Source organism: Salmo salar, chromosome ssa09, assembly GCF_905237065.1.
Source record: "Salmo salar chromosome ssa09, Ssal_v3.1, whole genome shotgun sequence".
Lineage (NCBI taxonomy): Eukaryota > Metazoa > Chordata > Actinopteri > Salmoniformes > Salmonidae > Salmo > Salmo salar.
The window spans coordinates 7,047,101-7,070,116 of NC_059450.1; the positions used below are offsets into that span (position 1 = coordinate 7,047,101).

General features: G+C 42.6%; 1 protein-coding gene across 3 annotated transcripts in view; it reads right to left on the reverse strand.

The window, feature by feature from the left end:
• cnksr1 (connector enhancer of kinase suppressor of Ras 1) overlaps window positions 1-23,016 on the reverse strand; it is an 89,965-nt gene that overhangs the window by 57,005 nt on the left and 9,944 nt on the right. For all 3 annotated transcript variants that reach the window (XM_014210100.2, XM_014210099.2, XM_014210098.2), the window contains exons 3-4: window positions 18,441-18,643; window positions 17,432-17,516 (exon numbers count right to left, since the gene is read on the reverse strand). In XM_014210100.2, the coding sequence (XP_014065575.1) occupies window positions 17,432-17,516; window positions 18,441-18,643 (288 nt within the window). The remainder of the gene's footprint in view (window positions 1-17,431; window positions 17,517-18,440; window positions 18,644-23,016) is intronic.

The following is a 23,016-nucleotide window of genomic DNA, read 5'->3' on the forward strand; positions in this document are numbered from 1 at the left end:
ACTGCATGGCAATATCTGTAGAATTGCAGGAATTTTGCTTTAGAAATGACAAAAAAAATGTCCCTGCGCTTAAAGGTAGACTCAGCGAAATTGCGTTGCTACCAGCAGCACCGCAGACATTGAAAATAGTGAGATGCAAAACTTTGCTCGAAAACAGTCGGTCTATATCGACTCTCCCATTCCTCTAAAACATTTGAGAAAAGGCTGTTGCACAGCAACTCACTGCCTTCCTGAAGACAAACAATGTATACGAAACACTTCAGTCTGGTTTTAGACCCCATCATAACACTGAGACTGCACGTATGAAGGTGGTAAATTACCGTTTAATGGCGTCAGACCAAGGCTCTGCATCTGTCCTCGTGCTCCTAGACCTTAGTGCTGCTTTTGACGCCATCGATCACTACATTCTTTTGGAGAGATTGGATACCCAAATTGGTCTACACGGACAAGTTCTTGCCTGGTTTAGATCTTATCTGTCGGAAAGATATCAGTTTGTCTCTGTGGATGGTTTGTCCTCTGACAAATGTTCCTCAAGGTTCTGTTTTAGGACCACAATTATTTTCACTATATATTTTACCTCTTGGTGATGTCATTCAGAAACATAATGTTAACTTTCACTGCTATGCGGATGATACACAGCTGTACATTTCGATGAAACATGGTGAAACACCAAAATTGCCATCCCTGGAAGTCTGCGTTTCAGACATAAGGAAGAGGATGGCGTACATTTACTTTTAAAAACTCTGACAAAACAGAGATGCTAGCTTAGCTCTAGGTCCCAAGAAACAAAGATCTTCTGTTGGATCTGACAATTAATCTTGATGGTTGTACAGTTGTCTAAAATAAAACTGAAGGACCTCAGTGTTACTCTGGAACCTGATCTCTCTTTTAACCAACATATCAAGACTATTTCAAGGACAGCTTTTTTCTATCTACGTAACATTGCAAAAATGATGCAGAAAAGTTAATCCATGCTTTCGTCACTTCTAGATTAGACTACTGCAATGCTCTACTTTCCGGCTACCCGGATAAAGCACTAAATATACTTCAGTTAGTGCTAAAAACGACTGCTAGAATCTTGACTAGAACCCCAAAATTTGATCATATTACTCCAGTGCTAGCCTCTACACTGGCTTCCTGTTAAGGCTAGGGCTAATTTCAAGGTTTTACTGCTAACCTACAAAGCATTACATGGGCTTACTCCTACCCATCTCTTGATTTGGTCCTGCCGTACATACCTACACGTACGCTACAATCGTCTGCCTATCCATGTGAGAGACGCAGACTTGGTCTTGACCTTTAAGTCTTTATTGAAGACTCATCTCTTCAGTAGGTCCTATGATTGAGTGTAGTCTGGCCCAGGGGTGTGAAGGTGAACGAAAAGGCACTGGAGCGACGAACCGCCCTTGCTGTCTCTGCCTGGCCGGTTCCCCTCTCTCCACTGAGATTCTCTGCCTCTAACCCTATTATGGGGGCTGAGTCACTGGCTTACTGGTGCTCTTCCATGCTGTCCCTAGGAGGTGTGCGTCACATGAGTGGGTTGAGTCACTGACAAGATCTTCCTGTCCGGGTTGGCGCCCCTCTCGGGTTCGTGCCGTGGGGGAGATCTTCGTTATATTCAGCCTTGTAAGTTGGTGGTTTGAAGATATCCCTGTGGGGGCTGTGCTTCGGCAAAGTGGGTGGGGTTATATCCTGCCTGGTTGGCCCTGTTCGGGGGTGTTGTCTCCCAACCCCTCCTGTCTCTGCCTCCAGTATTTATACTGCAATAGTTTGTGTCAGGGGGGCTAGGGTCAGTTTGTTATATCTGGAGTATTTCTCCTGTCTTATCAGGTGTCCTGGGTGAATTTAAGTATTCTACCTCTCTCCCTCTCCTCCCGGAGGACCTGGAACCTTGCCTCAGGACTACCTGGCCTGATGACTCCTTGCTGTCCCCAGTCCACCTGGTCGTGCTGCTACTCCAGTTTCAACTGTTCAGCCTGCGGCTATGGAACCCTGACCTGTTCACCGGACGTGCTACCTTGTCCCGGACCTGCTGTTTCCGACTCTCTCTACCGCACCTGCTGTCTCTAACTTTGAATGCTCGGCTATGAAAACCCAACTGACATTTACTCCTGAGGTGCTGACCTGTTGCACCCTTTAGAACCACTGATTATTTGACCCTGCTGGTCTTCTATGAACGTTTGAACATCTTGGCCACGTACTATTATAATCTCAACCCTTTTTATTTTATTTTTTTATCTCAAATCTTTTCCAGAGCCACCATGCTTCTACATCTGCATTGCTTGCTGTTTGTGGTTTTAGGCTGGGTTTCTGTATCGCACTTTGTGACATCAGCTTATGTAAAAAATGACTTTATAAATACATTTGATTGATTGATTGATTGACTGAGAAATTGGCTTAAATGCCGAACTTCCCTACACAGCTAAAATGGGGGCCTCTAAAATTCAGCAGGGCCAATGAGCTGACCGCGTCCCCTGCCACGTTCACCACCTACAGTGCCTTCAGAAAGTATTCACATCCCTTGACTTTTTCCACATTTTGTTGTTACAGACTGAATTTAAAATAGATTAAAATTGTGATTTTTTTTGTCACTGGCTTACACACAATACCCCATAATGTCAAACTGGAATGATGTTTTTCAATTCTTTTTTTAATTAATACAAAATAAAAAGCTGAAATGTCTTGAGTCAAAAAGTATTCAATCACTTCGTTGTGGCAACTAAGTTCAGAAGTAAAAATGTGCTTAACAAGTCACATAACATAATAAGTTGCATGGACGCAATCTGTGTGCAATCAATGTGTTTAACATGATTTTTGAATGACTACCTCATCTCTGTATCCCACACATACAATTATCTGTAAGGTCCCTCAGTCGAGCAGTGAATTTCAAACAGGAAGGTTTTCCAATGCAACACAAAGAAGAGTACCTATTGGTAGCAGACATTGAATATCCCTTTGAGCATGGTGAAGTTATTAATTACACTTCGGATGTTGTATCAATACACCCAGTCACTACAAAGATACAGGCGTCCTTCCTAACTCAGTTCCTGGGGATGAAGGATTTAAAACTGACTTTAAAACTGTTAGAGTTTAATGGCTGTGACAGGAGAAAACTGAGGATGGATCAACAACATCGTAGTTACTCCACAATACTAACCGAATTGACAGAGTGAAAAGAAGGAAGCCTGTACATAAATCAAAATATTCCAATAGCATCCTATTTGCATTAAGGCACTATAGTAATACTGCAAAAAAAGTGGCAAAGCAATTCACTTTTTGTCGTGAATACAAAGTGTTGTGTTTGGGGCAAATCCAATACAACACATTACTGAATACCACTCTCCATATTTTCAAGCATTGTGGTGGCTGCATAATGTTATGGGTATGCTTGTAATCGTTAAGGACTGGTGATTTTTGCAGGATAGAAAAATGAAAAGGAATGGAGCTATGCACAGGCGAAATCCTAGAGGAAAACCTAGTTAAGTCTGTTTTCCACCAGACACTGGGAGATTAATTCACCTTTCAGCAGGACAATAACCTAAAACAGAGTTGCTTACCAAGAAAACAGTAAATGTTCCTGAGTAACCCAAGTTACAGTTTTGACTTAAATCTGTACTGAACAAAAATATAAAACGCAACATGTAAAGTGTTGGCCCCGTTTTCCATGAGCTGAAACAAAAGATCCCAGAAATGTTGCATACGCACAAAAAGCTTATTCCTCTGAAATGTTGTGCACAAATTTGCTTACATCCCTGTTAGTGAGCATTTCTCCATTGCCAAGATAATCCATCCACCTGACAGGTGTGGCATATCAAGAAGCTGATTAAACAGCATGATCATTACACAGGTGCACCTTGTGCTGGGGACAATAAAAGGCCACTGTAAAATGGGCAGTTTTGTCACACAACACAATGCCACAGATGTCTCAAGTTTTGAGGGAGCGTGCAATTGGCAGGCGGAGTGCAGCAATGTCCAACAGAGCTGTTGCCAGATCATTTAATGTTCATTTCTCGACCATAAGCTGCCTCCAACGTCGTTTTAGAGAATGTGGCAGTACATCCAACCGGCCTCACAACCGCTGACCATGTGTAACCACGCCAACCCAGGACATCCACATCCTAATTTATTTATTTCAAGTGACTAATTTCCTTCTATGAACTGTAACTCAGTTAAATCTTTAGAATTTTTGCATGTTCTGTTTATATTTTTGTTCAGTATACATACAAATCTATGGCAAGACCTGAAAACGGTTGTCTAGCAATGATCAACAACCAATTTGATAAAGCTTGAAGGATTTTGAAAATAATAAAATGGGCAAATGTTGCACAATACAGGTGTAGAAAGCGCTTAGAGACTTACCCAGAAAGACTCACAGCTGTAATCACTGCCAATGTTGCTTCTACAAAGTATTGACCCAGGGGTGTGAATACTCACAGTACCAGTCAAAAGTTTGGACACACCTACTCATTCAGGGGTTTTTCTTTATTTTTACTATTTTCTACATTGTAGAATAATAGTGGAGACATCAAACCTATGAAATAACACATATGGAATAATGTAGTAACCACAAAAGTGTTAAACAAATCTAAATATATTTTATATTTCAGATTCTTCAAAGTAGCCACCCGTTGCCTTGATAACAGCTTTGCACACAAATAGTACAAATAAAATAAAAAAAATTGAATCAGTAGGTGTCAAACTTTTGACTGGTACTGTATGAGATTATTCCATTTCATTTTCAACAAATTTGAAAACATAAAAAAAAGGGTGTGTAGATGGGTAAGACATTTATTTTTTAAATAAATGTTGAATTCAAGCTGTAACACAACAAACGTGGAATAAGTCAAGGGATATGAATACTTTCTGAAGGCACTGTAAGCCCCTTCTTGATCCAGAAAAAAAAAAAAAAGGTATTTGAACCCAGGTCTGTTTTCTATGTACCTCTGTTCACTTTGTCACTGTGCCTCTTCGTGTGTATTTTTGCTCTTGACCTTAAATTAGACAGAACGTGTTCCCCGTTAGCAAGGCAGACAGGAACAATCTATTAAAAGACAGAGGGACATACCTAGGGTGGATCTCATTACACTTCAACACACTAACACCAAACAACTCAGACCTGGGTTCAACAACTATTTGAAATATTTCCAATATATTTAGCATTTGCTTCAGCCTGTCTAAAGTACCAGATGGGTAGGGTTTGCTTTTTTGCGACTATTATATTACTTCCATTGCGCCAGGCAAGCTCAATCAAGCCCAGCTTATGCATTTGAAATGATTTCAAACAGTATTTGAACCCAGGTCTGCACTGAACCAACCCATGTGAAATATTAGGAGCATATATCTCTTTAAATGATGGTGAAGGGACTACAAAAAGCAAGAGTTAATTTTCTCCTTGCTCTATATTTGATCATTACATTCGACATTTCCTAACTCAATTACTCCAAATACTAAATACAATAAAAACTTCACCTTAATGAACTACAAATGTTAACTTGTGATGTAAGGCAAAGGCTCTAGAAAGCTTTGCATTATCGAGAAACAATTCATATTTTAAATTCAAATGTCTCATTTCCCTTCATTGTATACTGTAGCATGAGTGATCAAAGTGAGGAGTCGTCGTTGACACTGGTGTCGGTTTAAAATCCTTAGGAGTCTATTGACTCATGTGCGTCACTCTAAGTAACTTAATAAAAAAATTCCCACAAAAATCCGTCAGTTTAAGGTAGAGATACACTATATATATACACAAAGATATGTGGACGCTTCAAATTAGTGGATTCGGATATTTCAGCCACACCCGTTGCTGACAGGAATATAAAATCAAGCACAGAGCCATGGAATCTCCATAGACAAACACTGGCAGTAGAATGGCCTTACTGAAGAGCTCAGTGACTTTCAAAAAGTGGCACCGTCATATGATGCAACCTTTCAAACATGTCATTTAATTAAATGTTTGCCCTGCTAGAGCTGCTCCAGTCAACTGTAAGTTGCTGATATTGTGAAGTGGAAACATCTAGGAGCAACAACGGCTCAGCCGCGAAGTGGTAAGTCACACAAGCTCACAGAACTGGACTGCCAAGCGTTGAAGCGCGCTTAGCACACTCTTGGCATTCTCTCCACCAGCTTCACCTGGAATGCTTCCAACAAGTTTGAAGGAGTTCCCACATATGCTGAGCACTTGTTGGCTGCTTTTCCTTCACTCCGCAGTCCAACTCATCCCAAACCATCTCAACTGGGTTGAGGTCAGGTGATTGTGGAGGCCAGGTCTTAAAGGTTTTTTAAATAAATAAAATCTTAACTAGGCAAGTCAGTTAAGAACAAATTCTTATTTACAATGACGGCCTAGGAACAGTGGGTTAACTGCCTTGTTCAGGGGTAGAACAACAGATTTTTTTTACCTTGTCAGCTCGGGGATTCGATCTAGCAACCTTTCAGTTACTGGCCCAACGCTCTAACCACTAGGCTACCTGCTGCCCCAAAATGCTGCCCCAAAATTTGTCACATACACATGGTTAGCAGATGTTAATGCGAGTGTAGCGAAATGCTTGTGCTTCTAGTTCCAACAATGCAGTAATATCCAACGAGTAATCTAACCTAACAATTTCACAACAATTACCTTATAAACACACAAGTGTAAAGGAATGAATAAGAATATGTACATAAAAAAAATATATGAATGAGTGATGGTATAGAACGGCATAGGCAAGATGCAGTGGATGGTATAGAGTACAGTATATACATATGAGATGAGTAATGTAGGATATGTAAACATTATATGAAGTGGCATTGTTTAAAGTGGCTAGTGATACATTACATCAAGATGGCAAGATGCAGTAGATGGTATAGAGTACAGTACATACATATGAGATGAGTAATGTAGGGTATGTAAACATTATATGAAGTGGCATTGTTTAAAGTGGCTAGTGATACATTTATTACATCAATTTTTCCATTATTAAAGTGGCTGGAGTTGAGTCAGTATGTTGGCAGCAGCCACTCAATGTTAGTGATGGCTGTTTAACAGTCTGATGGCCTTAAGATTGAAAAACAGCTTCTGTCTCTCAGTCCCTGCTTTGATGCACCTGTACTGACCTCGCCTTCTGGATGATAGAGGGGTGAACAGGCAGTGGCTCGGGTGGTTGTTGTCCTTGATGATCTTTTTGGCCTTTCTGTGACATCGGGTGGTGTAGGTGTCCTGGAGGGCAGGTAGTTTGCCCCCGGTGATGCGTCGTGCAGACCTCACTACCCTCTGGAGAGCCTTACGGTTATGGGCGGAGCAGTTGCCGTACCAGGCGGTGATACAGCCCGACAGGATGCTCTCGATTGTGCATCTGTAAAAGTTTGAATGTTTTTGGTGACAAGCCGAATTTCTTCAGCCTCCTGAGGTTGAAGAGGCGCTGCTGCGCCTTCTTCACCACGCTGTCTGTGTGGTTGGACCATTTCAGTTTGTCCGTGATGTGTACGCCAAGGAACTTAAAACGTTCTACCCTCTCCACTACTGTCCTGTCGATGTGGATAGGGGAGTGCTCCCTCTGCTGTTTCCTGAAGTCCACGATCATCTCCTTTGTTTTGTTGACGTTGAGTGTGAGGTTATTTTCCTGACACCACACTCCGAGGGCCCTCACCTCCTCCCTGTGGGCCGTCTCGTCATTGTTGGTAATCAAGCCTACACAATTATTAGGAAAATTGTATTCCTCGGGATTCATTTTATTGTTGAACAAACACAATGCTCTCAGTCAATCCAAAATGTTATTGAACCTCAAACCTGAATGTTTAACAAAGGAAAAGTGAGTTTTGTCTTTCTCAGGGAAATATTTAAGTGTGCACAATTATTAGGCAACTATTAGTGTGCACAATTATTAGGCAACTAAATTACAAAAATAATTTCTCTCAACTCACTTGTTTATTCTCAATTTTTAGAGTAAGTGTAACAGACAAGTAACACAAAATGACAATTATATAACATTTTTGGCCTTTCAAAAATATTCAGTGACCAATATAGCCACCCTTATTTTCAATAACTGCCATGAGCCTTCCATCCATGGAGTCTGTCAGTTTCTCGATCTGTTCACGATCAATTTTCGCTGAAGCAGCAACCACAGCCTCCCAAATGCTGTTCAAAAAGGTGTATTGTCTTCCATCACTGTAAATCTCACGTTTGAGAAGGGCCCACAAGTTCTCAATATGATTTAAGTCAGGTGAGGAAGGGGGCCAGGTCATTATTCAGGCATCTTTGAGACCCTTGCTGGCTAGCCAAGCAGTGGAGTACTTGGATGCATGTGATGGAGCATTGTCCTGCATAAAGATCATGGCCTTCTAGAATGCTGAGGACTTCTTCCTGTACCACTGTTTGACGAAAGAATCTTCCAGAAACTGGCAGTAGGTTTGGGAGTTGAGTTTCAGTCCATCTTCAACCCAAAAAGGTCCAACTACCTCATCCTCAATGATAGCAGCCCATACCAGCACCCCTCCTTCACCTTGCTGGCACCTGACTCAAAGTGGTGCCCTGTGTCCATTACTGATCCAGCCACGGGTCCATCCATTTGGTACATCAAGAGTCACTTTCATTTAATCTGTCCATAAAACCTTTGAAAAATCTGTCTTCAGGTATTTCTTTGCCCAATCTTGACGCTTTAACTTGTGAATCTTATTCAGTGGTGGTCTTGTTTCAGTCTTCTTGACCTTGACCATGTCTCTGAGCACTTGACACTTTGTACTTCTGAACACTCCAGGTAGGTTGCAGTTCTGGAATACGGTGAACTGGAGGATAATGGATTCCTGGTAGTTTGACGTTTAATTCTTCTCAAGTCTTTTGCAGTTAATTTGCGCCTTTTCTTCCCCATGCGTTTTTTGAGCCCCAGTTGACTATTCGCAACAAAACGTTTGAATGTCCGGTGGTCACACCTCAATAGTTTAGCCATTTAAAGAGTGTCGAATCCGTCTGAAAGGCATTTTACATTTTTGGCTTTTCAGTGTCAGTTAAATTTATTTTATTTTTGGGCCCATTTTACCTGAGGTAATGAGGCTGCCTAATAATTATGCACACCTTGATATAAGGTGTTATTCACTTTCGCCACACCCTCCCTCATTACACAAATACATATCACCTGAAAATGAGTAAATCCAATAAGCATTCAAGTTTATATGGTTTGGAGTTCGAAAATGTGAATAGAAACAATAAGATCAGAATACTCACTTGCCTAATAATTGTGCACGCAGTGTAGTGTCATCTGCAAACTTGATGATTGAGTTGGAGGAGTGCATGGCCACACAGTCGTGGGTGAACAGGGAGTACAGGAGAGGGCTGAGAACGCACCCTTGTGGGGCCCCAGTGTTGAGGATCAGCAGGGTGGAGATGTTACCTACCCTCACCACCTGGGGGCGGCCCATCAGGAAGTCCAGGACCCAGTTGCACAGGGCGGGGTCGAGACCCAGGGTCTTGAGCTTGATGACGAGTTGAGAGGGTACTATGGTGTTAAATGCTGAGCTGTAGTCGATGAACAGCATTCTCACATAGGTATTCCTCTTGTCCAGATGGGTTAGGACAGTGTGCAGTGTGATTGCGTCGTCTGTGGACCTATTGGGGCAGTAAGCAAATTGGAGTGGGTCTAGGGTGTCAGGTAGGGTGGAGGTGATATGGTCCTTGACTAGTCTCTCAAAGCACTTTGTGATGACGGAAGTGAGTGCTACGGGGCGGTAGTCATTTAGCTCAGTTACCTTAGCTTTCTTGGGAACAAGAACAATGGTGGCCCTCTTGAAGCATGTGGGGACAGCAGACTGGGATAAGGATTGATTGAAAATGTCAGTAAACACACCAGCCAGCTGGTCAGCACATGCTCTGAGGACGCGGCTGGGGATGCCGTCTGGGCCTGCAGCCTTGCGAGGGTTGACACGTTTAAATGTTTTGCTCACGTCGGCTGCAGTGAAGGAGAGCCCGCAGGTTTTGGTAGCGGGCCGTGTCAGTGGCACTGTATTGTCCTCAAAGCGAGCAAAGAAGTTGTTTAGTCTGTCTGGGAGCAAGACATCCTGGTCCGCGACGAGACTGGTTTTCCTTTTATAGTCCGTGATTGACTGTAAACCCTGCCACATACCTCTCGTGTCTGAGCTGTTGAATTGCGACTCTACTTTGTCTCTATACTGACGCTTAGCTTGTTTGATTGCCTTGCGGAGGGAATAGCTACACTATTTGTATTCGGTCATGTTTCTGGTCACCTTGCCCTGATTAAAAGCAGTGGTTCGCGCTTTCAGTTTTGCGCGAATGCTGCCATCAATCCATGGTTTCTGGTTTGGGAATGTTTTAATAGACGCTGTGGGTACGACATCACCGATGCACTTGCTAATAAACCCACTCAGCGTATTCGTCAATGTTGTTGTTCACCGCAATGCGGAACATATCCCAGTCCTCGTGATCGAAGCAATCTTGAAGCGTGGAATCCGATTGGTCGGACCAGCGTTGAACAGACCTGAGCGCGGGAGCTTCCTCATAGCGCTTGAAGGTTTTTGCGACTGCTCTTGAAGAAACTTTCAAAGTTCTATACATTTTCCGTATTGACTGACCTGCATGTCTTAAAGTAATGATGGACTGTCATTTCCCTTTGCTTATTTGAGCTGTTCTTGCCATAATATGGACTTGGTCTTTTGCCAAATAGGGCTATCTTCTGTATACCACCCCTACCTTGACACAACAACTGATTGGCTCAAACACATTAAGAAGGGAAGAAATTCCACAAGGCACACCTGTTAATTGAAATGCTTTCCAGGTGACTACCTCATGAAGCTGATTGAGAGAATGCCAAGAGTGTGCAAAGCAGTCATCAAGGCAAAGGGTGGCTACTTTCAAGAACCTCAAATATAAAATACATTTTGATTTGTTTAACACTTTCTTGGTTACTACATGATTCCATATATGTTATTTCATAGTTTTGATGTCTTCACTATTACTCTACAATGTAAAACATTTTAGAAAATAAAGAAAAAACCTTGAATGAGTAGGTGTGTCCAAACTTTTGACTGGTACTGTACATATGAGATGAGTAAAGCAGCATGTAAACATTATTAGAGTGACTAGTGTTCCATTATTAAAGTGGACAGTGATTCCATGTCTATGTATATAGGGCAGCAGCCTCTAAGTTGCAGGGTTGAGTAGCCGGCTAGTGATGGCAATTTAACAGTCTGATGGCCTTGAGAAAAACAGCTTCTTTCAGTCTCTCAGTCCCAGCTTTGAAGCACCTATACTGACCTCGCCTTCGAGGTGATAGTGGGGTGAACAGGCCGTGGCTCGGGTGGTTGATGTCCTTGATGATCTTTTTGGCCTTCCTGTGACATTAGGTACTGTAGGTGTCCTGGAGGGCAGGCAGTGTGCCCCCGGTGATACGTTGGGCAGACCGTACCACCCTATGGAGAGCCCTGCGGTTGCGGGCAGATCAGTTTCCATACCAGGCGGTGATACAGCCCAACAGGATGCTCTCAATTGTGCATCTGTAAAGGTTTAAGGGTCTTAGGGGCCAAGCGGAATTTCTTCAGCCGCCTGGGGTTGAAGAGGTGTGGGTGGACCATTTCAGATCGTCAGTGATGTGTACGCTGAGGAACTTGAAGCTTTCCACCTTCTCTACTGCTGTCCCGTCAATGTGGATAGAGGCATGCTCCCTCTGCTGTTTCCTGAAGTCCACAATCAGCTCCTTTGTTATGTTGACATTGAGGGAGTGGTTATTTTCCTGGCACCATTCCGCCAGGGCCCTCACCTCTTCCCTGTAGGCTGTCTCGTCGTTGTTGGTAATCAAGCCTACTACTGTTGTGTCATCTGCAAACTTGGTGATTGAGTTGGAGGCGTGCGTGGACACACAGTCATGGTGAACAGGGAGTACAGGAGGGGGCTGAGCATGCACTCTTGTGGGACCCTGTGTTGAGGATCAGCGAAGTGGTGTTGTTTCCTACCTTTACCAACTGGGGGGCAGAGGAAGTCAGACCCAGAGCTCAATGATGAGCTTGGAGGGTGGTGTTATACTGAATGAACAGCATTCTGACGTAGTTATTCCTCTTGTCCAGATGGGATAGGGCAGTGTGCAGTGTTATGGCAATTGCATTGTCTGTGGACCTATTGGGGCGGTAAGCAAATTGAAGTGGGTCTAGGGTGACAGGTAAGGCGGAGGTGATATGATCCTTGACTAGCTTCTCAAAGCACTTCATGATGACAGAAGAGAGTGCTTCGGGGTGATAGTAATTTAGTTTAATTCCTTTTGCCTTCTTTTGTACAGGAACAATGGTGGCCATCTTGAAGCATGTGGGGACAGCAGACTGGGATAGGAGAGATTGAATATGTCCGTAAACACACCAGCCAGCTGGTCTGCGCATGCTTCTGAGGACGCGGCTAGGGATGCCGTCTGGGCCGGCAGCCTTGCGAGGGTTAACATGTTTAAATGTCTTACTCACGGAGGCCACGGATGAGAGCCCACAGTCCTGTTCGATCGGGTTCAAGTCTGCGCTCTGGCTGGGCCCTTCAAGGACATTCAGAGACTTGTCCCGAAGCAAATCCGGAGTTGTCTTGGCTGTATGCTTGTCTTGACTAGTCTCCCAGTCCCTGCCGCTGAACAACATTCCCACAGCATGATGTTGCCACCACCATGCTTCACTGTAGGGATGGTGCCTGGTTTCCTCCAGACGAGACGCTTGGCATTCAGGCCGAAGAGTTCAATCTTGGTTTCATCAGACGAGAGAATCTTGTTTCTCATGGTCTGAGATTCTTTTAGGTGCCTTTTGGAAAACTCCAAGCGGGCTGTCATGTGCTTTTTACTGATCCGTAGCTTCCGTCTGGCCACTCTACCATAAAGGCCTGATTGGTGGAGGGGTGGAGTGCTGCAGAGATGATTGTCCTATCTCCACAGAGGAACTCTAGTCACCTCCCTGACCAAGGCCCTTCTCCCCCGATTGCCAGGCAGCCAGCTCTAGGAAGAGTCTTGGTGGTTACAAACTTCTTCCATTTAAGAATGATGGAGGCCACTATGTTCTTGGGGACCTTCAATGCTGCAGACATTTTTTGGTACTCTTCCCCAGATCTGGGCCACAATCCTGTCTCAGCACTCTACAGACAATTCCTTTGACCTCATGGCTTGGTTTTTGCTCTGACATGCACTGTCAACTGTGGGACCTTATATAGACAGGTGTGTGCCTTTCCAAATCATGTCCAATCAATTGAATTTACCACAGGTGGACTACAATCAAGTTGTAGAAACAAAGGATGATCAATGGAAACAGGATGGACTTGAGCTCAATTTCAAGGGTCTGAATAATTATGTAATTAAGGTATCCGTTTAAAATTTCTAGAAACCTGTTTTCACTGTCATTTTGAGGTATTGCGTGTAGATTGATTTAAAAATAAATATATAATCAATTTTAGAATAAGGCTGTAACGTAACAAAATGTGGAGGAAGTCATGGGGTCTGAATACTTTCCGAATGCACTGTAGTATGTCAACCAGACCACTAACCAGACCTCCCTGATGTAGAATGCAGAAGACACATTTCAGTTGAATGCAGTTGTGCAACTGACTAGGTATCCCCCTTTCCCCGTAGTAAGAAGCTCCAAGCTGCATAACATCTTAGAGAAGCCATACTCAATGTTCTAAACTACAGTAGCCAATATACTGTCAAGCTTCTGTATTACTACTATCAGGCCATTGGAAACGTATCAGATGTAAACACTAACAGCTTTGCATTATGTTAGCCATCTCCTTCTCACATACCTCAATACGACTCCTTCAAGCAACTCTCCACGTTTAAATTAGCTGAATTGAGAATTTCTGTTCTCTTTCTCCCCCCCCCAAACACATACACGCACACTCTCTCTGTCCAGTATGTACCTCTCTCTGTAGTGGACTTTGTTGCTGTTGCTCTAACCAGTTCCAGTTCGATCTTGTCCTGTACTCTCCAGTCCTACAGAGTTAGAGTACCGAGTGAGCCGATCCACTACATTCCTACAGAGCCACTAGTCAGTGGAGCACTATAGGATCACAGCAGCTTATTCCTGGCCCAACAAAATCCTTCAGGGCACCAAAGAAAATAAATCCTGTGAGTGGGGAGGGAGGGAGGCGGGCGGACACGCACTTAGAGAGAGCGGTAGAGAGAGAGAGAGAGCGTGCGCACACACGAGCACAAACATAAAACACACACACACACACAAAGAGACATGAATGCACCACACATGCATCCACCTCATGCACGCACTGTTTTCATACAGGAAATGAAAGAGAGTCCTTTATTTTCTGAGGACCCTGAGAGACATGGTTTGCCTCCCAAATGGCACCCCTATTCCCTACATAGCAAGGAAACAAGGATGGCCCATTGGGCTCTGGTCAAAAGTAGTGCACTATATAGGAATTGGGTGTCTTTTGGGATGACACGTGATCTGTCTGGCCCTTGTTCTTGTTACAGGTTAACCAATTCTCTAGAAACAAGAAACGTAATAATCATTGAAAGCATCAGTCTCTGAAACAAGGTCACATGAGATTTGACGTGTGTTGTTTGGCGTGTGTTGCCAAGGGCTAACTTGTTGTACGCAGAGGAGGGGGATGGGGTGTGTGTGAGCGTGTGCGTGTATTCTGCTGACCTTACTAGAGCTATCAACTTGATAAATGATGCTTTGAGAGATGGGCAGAGAGGACCAACCCACCTGTCTGGATGTCCTAAGTTATTTTTATTGAGTGTAATAGAAATTCTTATAAACTTCAGACATATACTGTACGCTTCAAAAGAAATAAAAATGACAAAACCGCTGTACAAAACTGCTATGAAGGACATCACTCCATCCTTTGTGTCTTAGCTACCTTGCCTTGAGACTCAAGTGATTGTACTTACAAATCTGCCTTCTGCAAGCACCTGAGTCTTGGATCGTGTCCCCTAATATCCAGCAGCTCTCAATGACACACATAGGCCTCTATCATAAGTAGGAATATGACTATAGGTCCTCTGTAGCTCAGTTGGTAGAGTATGGCTCTTGCAACACCAGCATAGTAGGTTTGATTCCCGGTACCTAGAATGTATGCACACGTGTACAGTAAGTCGCTTTGGATATAAGTGTTTGCTAAATGGCCTAAATATTTATTATTGGGGGAGAGTGGGTAAGTTGAGCGATTATTTTTTTTTTTTTTTACATTTAGCATCACTCCATCAAGGGAAATATAGTATTCTTTCTAACAATGTCTACATATATTTGAGCAGGTTGTGCATCCCTGGAAATAATCAAAATTCATGTAAACATTTTTAAAACATTGCTTTCATTGGACAAGCTGTCTCTTGGCACAACTTACCACGGGTATGGGGTAATTAGAGCCGTGGGACAGGGTAAGTTAAGCTGCCTACACATTTCTGTACTGAATGAAATATTCCCAGTAACTTTTAAACCATGTCTATGTCTAATAAACCATCTTTATTTCCACAAACACAATTCAACACAAATCACTTGTTTGTCTTTGAATCATTTTAAGCATCTTTTAACACAGGCTTAACACCTAACCAACACTTTGTACTTTTAAAATTAAATTATGCATTTTGTGTATGGTTTCCTAGAAACAGGGATGGCTCAATTTACCCGTAAGCATACAACACAAGCAGGCAGTGGTTGCTCACCGGGTCCAAAAACAGGAACCAACCAAACAATGACCAGTAACTTCAGCGTAGAACAATCCACCGTCAAAACAATCTGGCGTAATGACAAAGTTTCATTTACTAATTACTTTAAGTCTCATGTTTGGACAGACTTCACACAAAAACAACAACCCAGAATTTGGCTGGACAAAATACCCTTAGAAAGCATCAACATCCCTCAAGGGCCTTCATTGTTCTAATGCAGACCCCATCACACACTGACTTCCCACCTTCCTTCCCTTCTAAGGGGTAGTGGGTTCTTACCATAGAAATAGTGTGAGAAGACTGTAGATTATATTTCTATGCTGCTTACTCAGAGAAAGTCAGTCATATTCATGAATTGGCTTCAACAATGTGCTATTATTACCATTGGAGCACAGTGAATGTACTGAACGAGTGTGCACACTGCAAAGCTTTTGAGTCTGTTTTAAAGAGCTTTGCATTGATTTGTGAAGAAGAGGTAGTCTATTATCATGTCTCTTATGTTTTATGCGAACAACTAAAAAAAAAAGAGGACCACAAAAAAGCAAGAGAGCAAAACAAAAAGCAAAAGCAATTTTCTACAAGAAAATCAACTTAAAATTATGGAAGACTATGTCTAAATTGACACAAACTGTGCGCACCACAAACAAGCAGACAAACCAGTTAGCTACTGCAACGCAATAAAGAAAGAAGCAAATCAGCTAGAGGTGTAATTACCTACTTTGGCTGGAGACAATCCAGAGTTGCAAATAGGGCTGAAACTAAGAGCACTAAATATAATACCCTGGGTCCTCTTTCTCGCCCTCTGTCTGTCTATCTGTGTCTCACGACTGCACTGCAGGTCACAGCAGGTGAACTACAAGTTGAGTTTCAGTAAACCCTTCGATCAGCTCTCTCTCCTCCGTCCCCGCTCTCACTCCCTCCCCCGTTAGCTAACTCTCTCTCTTCCCCCAGGCACTATCTACGAAAAAATCCAGGGCTGTCTTTCTCACGAGTCACAAGGAACCAGTTTAACCCTCCATTAAAAACAACATTAAATACACATTCATCCATCTTCCCCATTCTTACAACATTTCCCCATCACAAAAACACAGAATATCAACAACAACAAAAAACTCCTTCGGCAGTCAACCTGTGCTTCTTCAAGGTGCCTAAACCTAAACTATTCAAAGTATGCTGGAGATAAAGAATGCATGCATGGTCGGTGCTTATACAAGCATTTCACAATAGCAGAGGAGTGAGATTACTGTTGCTGTGCTAGGTGGCTGATTAAACTAGCAAACCAAACAAACACAGTGGTGGTTCCTCTTTGGAAGTTGGCTGCTTGCTTTTTAAAATCACAAGCAGCTGGCCTGCCTCGTGTACATTTCCTCTAAAAACTACATTTGTCTGGTATGTATTGTTTGGTCAAACTAGAATATTTAATTCACGTCGCACTTCACTTTCAATGTGTAATTTTTCAAAATGTTGTTTATAAGGCCTAGAGTTTTTCCTGGTTAGGTTACTCCTACCTATTAGATAAACGACATTAATCAAATTGGTATAAAAACGGTGAGTGCCTACACTAAGAAAACATGAACAGCCATGCTTGAAAGACTGCTAAATAGCTAGTTAAATAGTTAACTAAATAGCTACCTGGACTATCTGCACGGACGCTTTTGGCACTGACTTTTTTGTCTCATCACATGTGCGGCTGCTACAGTTTAATATCTGTAGCAAAATGAAAACAAGTATTTCTTATTTCATAAAAACAAGTGTTTCTCCTGGTTTCTGTCTGTTTTGTTTGATGCCTATTGGAGCGGTAGACGTACCTTGTGTACTGTGGTCCCCAGCTCTTTACAGTGGGTGATGATGTTCCTACTGGTCGTGTAAGCACTCAGCTGGGCAAACTGGTACCTGGACACAGACAGTGAGCACAAGACGATGAAGACATGTCTCTTTAATGTCTTTTCAACCAAAGATACGTATTTTCAACATAGGGTGGACAAATGAATGGAGAAAGGGATAAATGAATGAATCTGGAAATCAAAGAAATGGCTCAACTGAATGATGCATTCATGAGGGAGGATAAGCAAATCAGGTACAGTATAATGATAGGGTTGGAACACAAACCATGGGAAATATCATAGCTACATAACTTTAGGATAGAGGTGGTACAGTGAAAGGAAAGGAGACAGAGAGAGAGAGAGAGAGGAGCTTGCAAAGTAAGAGATTAATATCAGCATTCCAAAGACCTCCATTGAGTACCCAACAAGGCACGACAAATACGCTGAGCACTTCCACTATGTGTACACCCAAAGCAAGAAGGCACAACAACAACTTTAGCCATCCCAAGAAGTAGGATAACTGTCAACATATCATAATCTCGCGGCCTCTAAAGGCTGTCCAATCACCTTACCCAAAAGGGAGAACCACTGTGCTGTCACCCTAGTAATGGCTGTTACCCAACCCATGTCCATCCAAAATCGAAGTCACACTAGAAACGTAGTAGGCAACATGTTGTGCTTCTATGCAAATGTAATACCTTATATGATGGTATAGCATCATAGTGATTGGTTACAGCCTAAGAGTATATATTAACCCTTATTATAATACATTGAAGTTATAAACTACTACGTACATGACACCCCCAGACTGGGGTGAAACTCAGTCCAGTGCTCAGGCAGCCAAACTCTGATCTTTTTCCCACTAATTGGTGTTTTGACCAATCGGATCAGCTCTTTTCCCAATAATTGGCCAAAATATCAGAATTGGGCTGCCTGTATAAAACACAGCCTAAATCATCATAGAAGTGATGTAAAACAGGGTTGTTTAATTTACCTGTTGAGCAGAGAGAAGAGGCCCTTGGCGGAGGTGATGAGCTCCAGCACCACCTGCAGTACGCTGGCCGGCAGCCTGGTGGCAGTCTGCCCGTCGTAGGGGTTCACCCTCCAGCGGACCTGGATGCCCATGGTCAGGGAGTGGACCACAATGCGCAGCTTCTCTGTCAGGCAGCGCAGGCTCTCCCCACCCATACCGTACGTCTGGGGAGGGAGATCGAGTGGGGAAAACAGTTTGCTGGGTTTGCCAAGTTTGCTGGGAGTTTACATGCGCACACACACACACACACACTCCCCCTTTGACACCTTACGTCTCGTAGAGTGAGAATCGATAGAGCAGAGGGGCGAGTGTACCAGAGAACAAACACACAGACAATATTTAAGCGACATGAGTAAGACATTAAAAGGGTGCATAACATTAGTGTACAGACTGCCTTGGTAAACGGAATGACACTCAACTTGAAAAGTAGGCCTAGCACAGCAGGTCTTAGTGCATCTGTTGTCATAAAGCCATGATGCACAATGACATCTAAGAGAGTGTCTGTCTACGTAAATGATCACATGTAAACTCAACCAACAATAGCATTAATAACATGGCAAATATAATGGTACATACCACTTCCAAAAGATTACACAGCTGCCAAAATATTACACTGCTTCCAAAAAATGTTTCACTGTGTATAAACTACTTAATATCCACAGAGGCCCAACTGAAATCACAAAAGCCAAAAATCCGATCTGAGAAAGAAGAATAGATGGTCAGATGGCGTCATACTGTTGGCCTCATCCTGTTAAACTCTGAGTGGTTGTTTTGTCAGAAAATAAAAAGTGAAATATAATTTGAAAGCTACAGTCAAAGTTTTAGGGTGAAATCAACTGAAATCTTACTGCTGTCAATTTCATAAGAATCGCGCCCATATACCATAAAAGCCATGAATCATGAGTTGTCATTTTCATAGCTTATACAATGTAGGTCAAGTCACCAAAAGCGCAAACATCTACACTGAGTGTACAAAACATTAGTAACATTTCTAAAAACATAATTCCACTTTCAAATTATTGGGTATTGCGTGTAAGCCAGTGACACAAAATGTCAATTTAATCCATTTTAAATGCAGGCTGTAACACAACAAAATGTGGAAAAAGTCAAGATGTGAGAATATTTTCTGAAGGCATGTACATACAGTTGAAGTCGTAAGTTTACATATACTTAGATTGGAGTCACTTAAACTTGTTTTTCAACCACTCCACAAATTGTCAGTTAGGACATCTACTTTGTGCATGACACAAGTAATTTTTCCAACAATTGTTTACAGATTATTTCACTGTATCACAATTCCAGTGGGTCAGAAGTTTAACTAAGTTGACTGTGCCTTTAAACAGCTTGGAAAATTCCAGAAAATGATGTCATGGCTTTAGAAGCTTCTGATAGGCTAATTGACATCATTTGAGTCAATTGGAGGTGTACCTGTGGATGTATTTCAAGGCCTACCTTCAAACTCAGTGCCTCTTTGCTTGACAACATGGGAAAATCAGAAATCAGCAAAAATCCCAGAAAAAAAATGTGTAGACCTCCCACAAGTCTGCTTTGTCCTTGGAAGCAATTTCCAAACGCCTGAAGGTACCATGTTCATCTGTACAAACAATAGTACGCAAGTATAAAACACCATGGGACCACGCAGCTGTCATACCGCTCAGGAAGGAGACGCGTTCTGTCTCCTAGAGATGAACGTACGTTGGTGCGAAAAGTGCAAATCAATCCCAGAACAACAGTAAAGGACCTTGTGAAGATGCTGGAGGAAACAGGTACAAAAGTATCTATATCCACAGTAAAACGAGTCCTATATTGACATAACCTGAAAGGCCGCTCAGCAAGGAAGAAGCCACTGCCTTAAAAAAGCCAGACTACGCTAGGCAACTGCACATGGGGACAAAGATCGTACTTTTTGGAGAAATGTCCTCTGGTCTGATGAAACAGAAAATAGAACTGGTTGGCCAGAAGGACCATCGTTATGTTTGGAGGAAAAAGGGGGAGGCTTACAAGCCGAAGAACACCATCCCATTCATGAAGCACGGGGGTGGCAGCATCATGTTGTGGGGTTACTTTGCTGCAGGAGGGACTGGTGCACTTCACAAAATAGATGGCATCATGAGGAGGGGAAATGATGTGGATATATTGAAGCAACATCTCAAGACATCCGTCAGAAAGTTAAAGCTTGGTCGCAAATGGGTCTTCCAAATGGACAATGACCCCAAGCACACTTCCAAAGCTGTGGCAAAATGGCTTAAGGACAACAAAGTCAAGGTATTGGAGTGGCCATCACAAAGCTCTGACCTCAAACCCATAGAAAATTTGTGGGCAGAACTGAAAAAGCGTGTGCGAGCAATGAGGCCTACAAACCTGACTCAGTTATACCAGCTCTATTATGAGGAATGGGCCAAAATTTACCCAACTTATTGTGGGAAGCTACCCGAAACGTTTGACAAGTTAAACAATGTAAAGGCAATGCTACCAAATACTAATTGAGTGTATGTAAACTTCTGACCCACTGGGAATGTGATGAAAGAAATAAAAAGCTGAAATAAATCACTCTTCACTATTTTTGACATTTCACATTCTTAAAATAAGTGGTGATCCTAACTGACCTAAGACATGGAATTTTAACTTGGATTCAATGTCAAGAATTGTGAAAACTGAGTTTAAATGTATTTGGCTAAGGTGTATGTAAACTTCTGACTTCAACTGTATGTACACACACAATGCATTCGGAAAGTACTCAGACCATTTTTACCACATTTTGTTACATTACAGCCTGATTTTTAGATGGATTAAATTGCCCTAATGTCCCCCTTCCAACCGGACAATGACCCTAAGCACACAGCCAAGACAACGCAGGATTGGCTTCGGGACAAGTCTCTGTATGTCCTTGAGTGGCCCAGCCAGAGCCTGGACTTGAACTCGATTGAACATCTCTGGAGAGACCTGAAAATAGCTGTGCAGCAATGCTCCCCATCCAACCTGACAGAGCTTGAGAGGATCTGCAGAGAAGAATGGGAGAAACTCCCCAAATACAGGTGTGCCAAGCTTGTAGCTTCATCCCGAAGAAGACTTTAGGCTGTAATGGCTGCCAAAAGGTGCTTCAACAAAGTACTGAGTAAAAGGTGTGAACATTTCTGTAAATTTGATATTCCAGTTACATAGGCTTTTCCACATGAACAGGTGATGAGATAGATTACTCCCTTGGTCTTGCATGAGATTAAATAACATATGGAATCATGTAGTAACCAAAAAAAAGTGTTAAATAAAATAAATAAAATATATTTTATATTTCAGATTCTTCAAAGTAGCCACCCTTTGCCTTGATGACAGCTTTGCACACTTGTGGCATTCTGTCAACCAGCCTCATGAGGTAGTCACCTGGAATGCATTTCAATTAACAAGTGTGCCTTGTTAAAAGTTAAGAAGGAAAGAAATTTCACAAATTAATGCGTTGTGTTGTGACAAGGTAGGGGAGGTATACAGAAGCCCTATTTGGTAAAAGACCAAGTCCATATTATGGCAAGAATATATGTATAAGGTATAAGGTACCACAGCTGACGGTGCATGTCAGAGCAAAAACTAAGCAATGAGGTTGAATGAATTGTCCGTAGAGCTCCGAGACAGGATTGTGACGAGGCACAGATCTGGGGAAGGGTACCAAAATATTTCTGCAGCATTGGGGACTTTCCCCAAGAACACAGTGGCCTCCATCATTCTTAAATGGAAGAAGTTTGGAACCACGAAGACTCTTCCTAGAGCTGGCTGCCCGGCCATGCTGAGCAATCGGGGGAGAAGGGCTTTGGTCAGGCAGGTGGAACCAAAAATCTCAAATTTGGACTCACATGACCAAAGGACAGATTTCCACCAGTCTAATGTCCATTGCTCGTGTTTCTTGGCCCAAGCAAGTCTCTTCTTCTAATTGATGTCCTTTAGTAGTGGTTTCTTTGCAGCAATTTGACCATGAAGGCCTGATTCACGCAGTCTCCTCTGAACAGTTGATGTTGAGATGTGTCTGTTACTTGAACTCTGAAGCATTTATTTGGGCTGCAATCTGAGGTGCCATTCACTCTAATGAACTTATCCTCTGCACAAGAGGTAACTCTGGGTCTTCCTTTCCTATGGCGGTCCTCATGAGAGCCAGTTTCATCATAGCGCTTGAAGGTTTTTGCGACTGTACTTGAAGAAACTTTCAAAGTCCTTGACATTTTCCATATTGACTGACCTTCATGTCTTAAAGTAATGATGGACTGTCATTTCTCCTTGCCATAATATGGACTTGGTCTTTTACCAAATGGGGCTTCTGTATACCTCCCCTACCTTGTCATGACACAAACTGATTGGCTCAAAAGGAAAGAAATTACAGAATTAACTTTTAACAAGGCACACCTGTTAATTGAAATGCATTCCAGGTGACTACCTCATGAAGCTGGTTGAGAGAACACTTTGCACACTCTTGGCAGTCATCAAGGCAAAGGGTGGCTACTTTGAGTAATATTTTTATTGAAGAATTTGTTTAACACTTTTTTGGTTACTCATG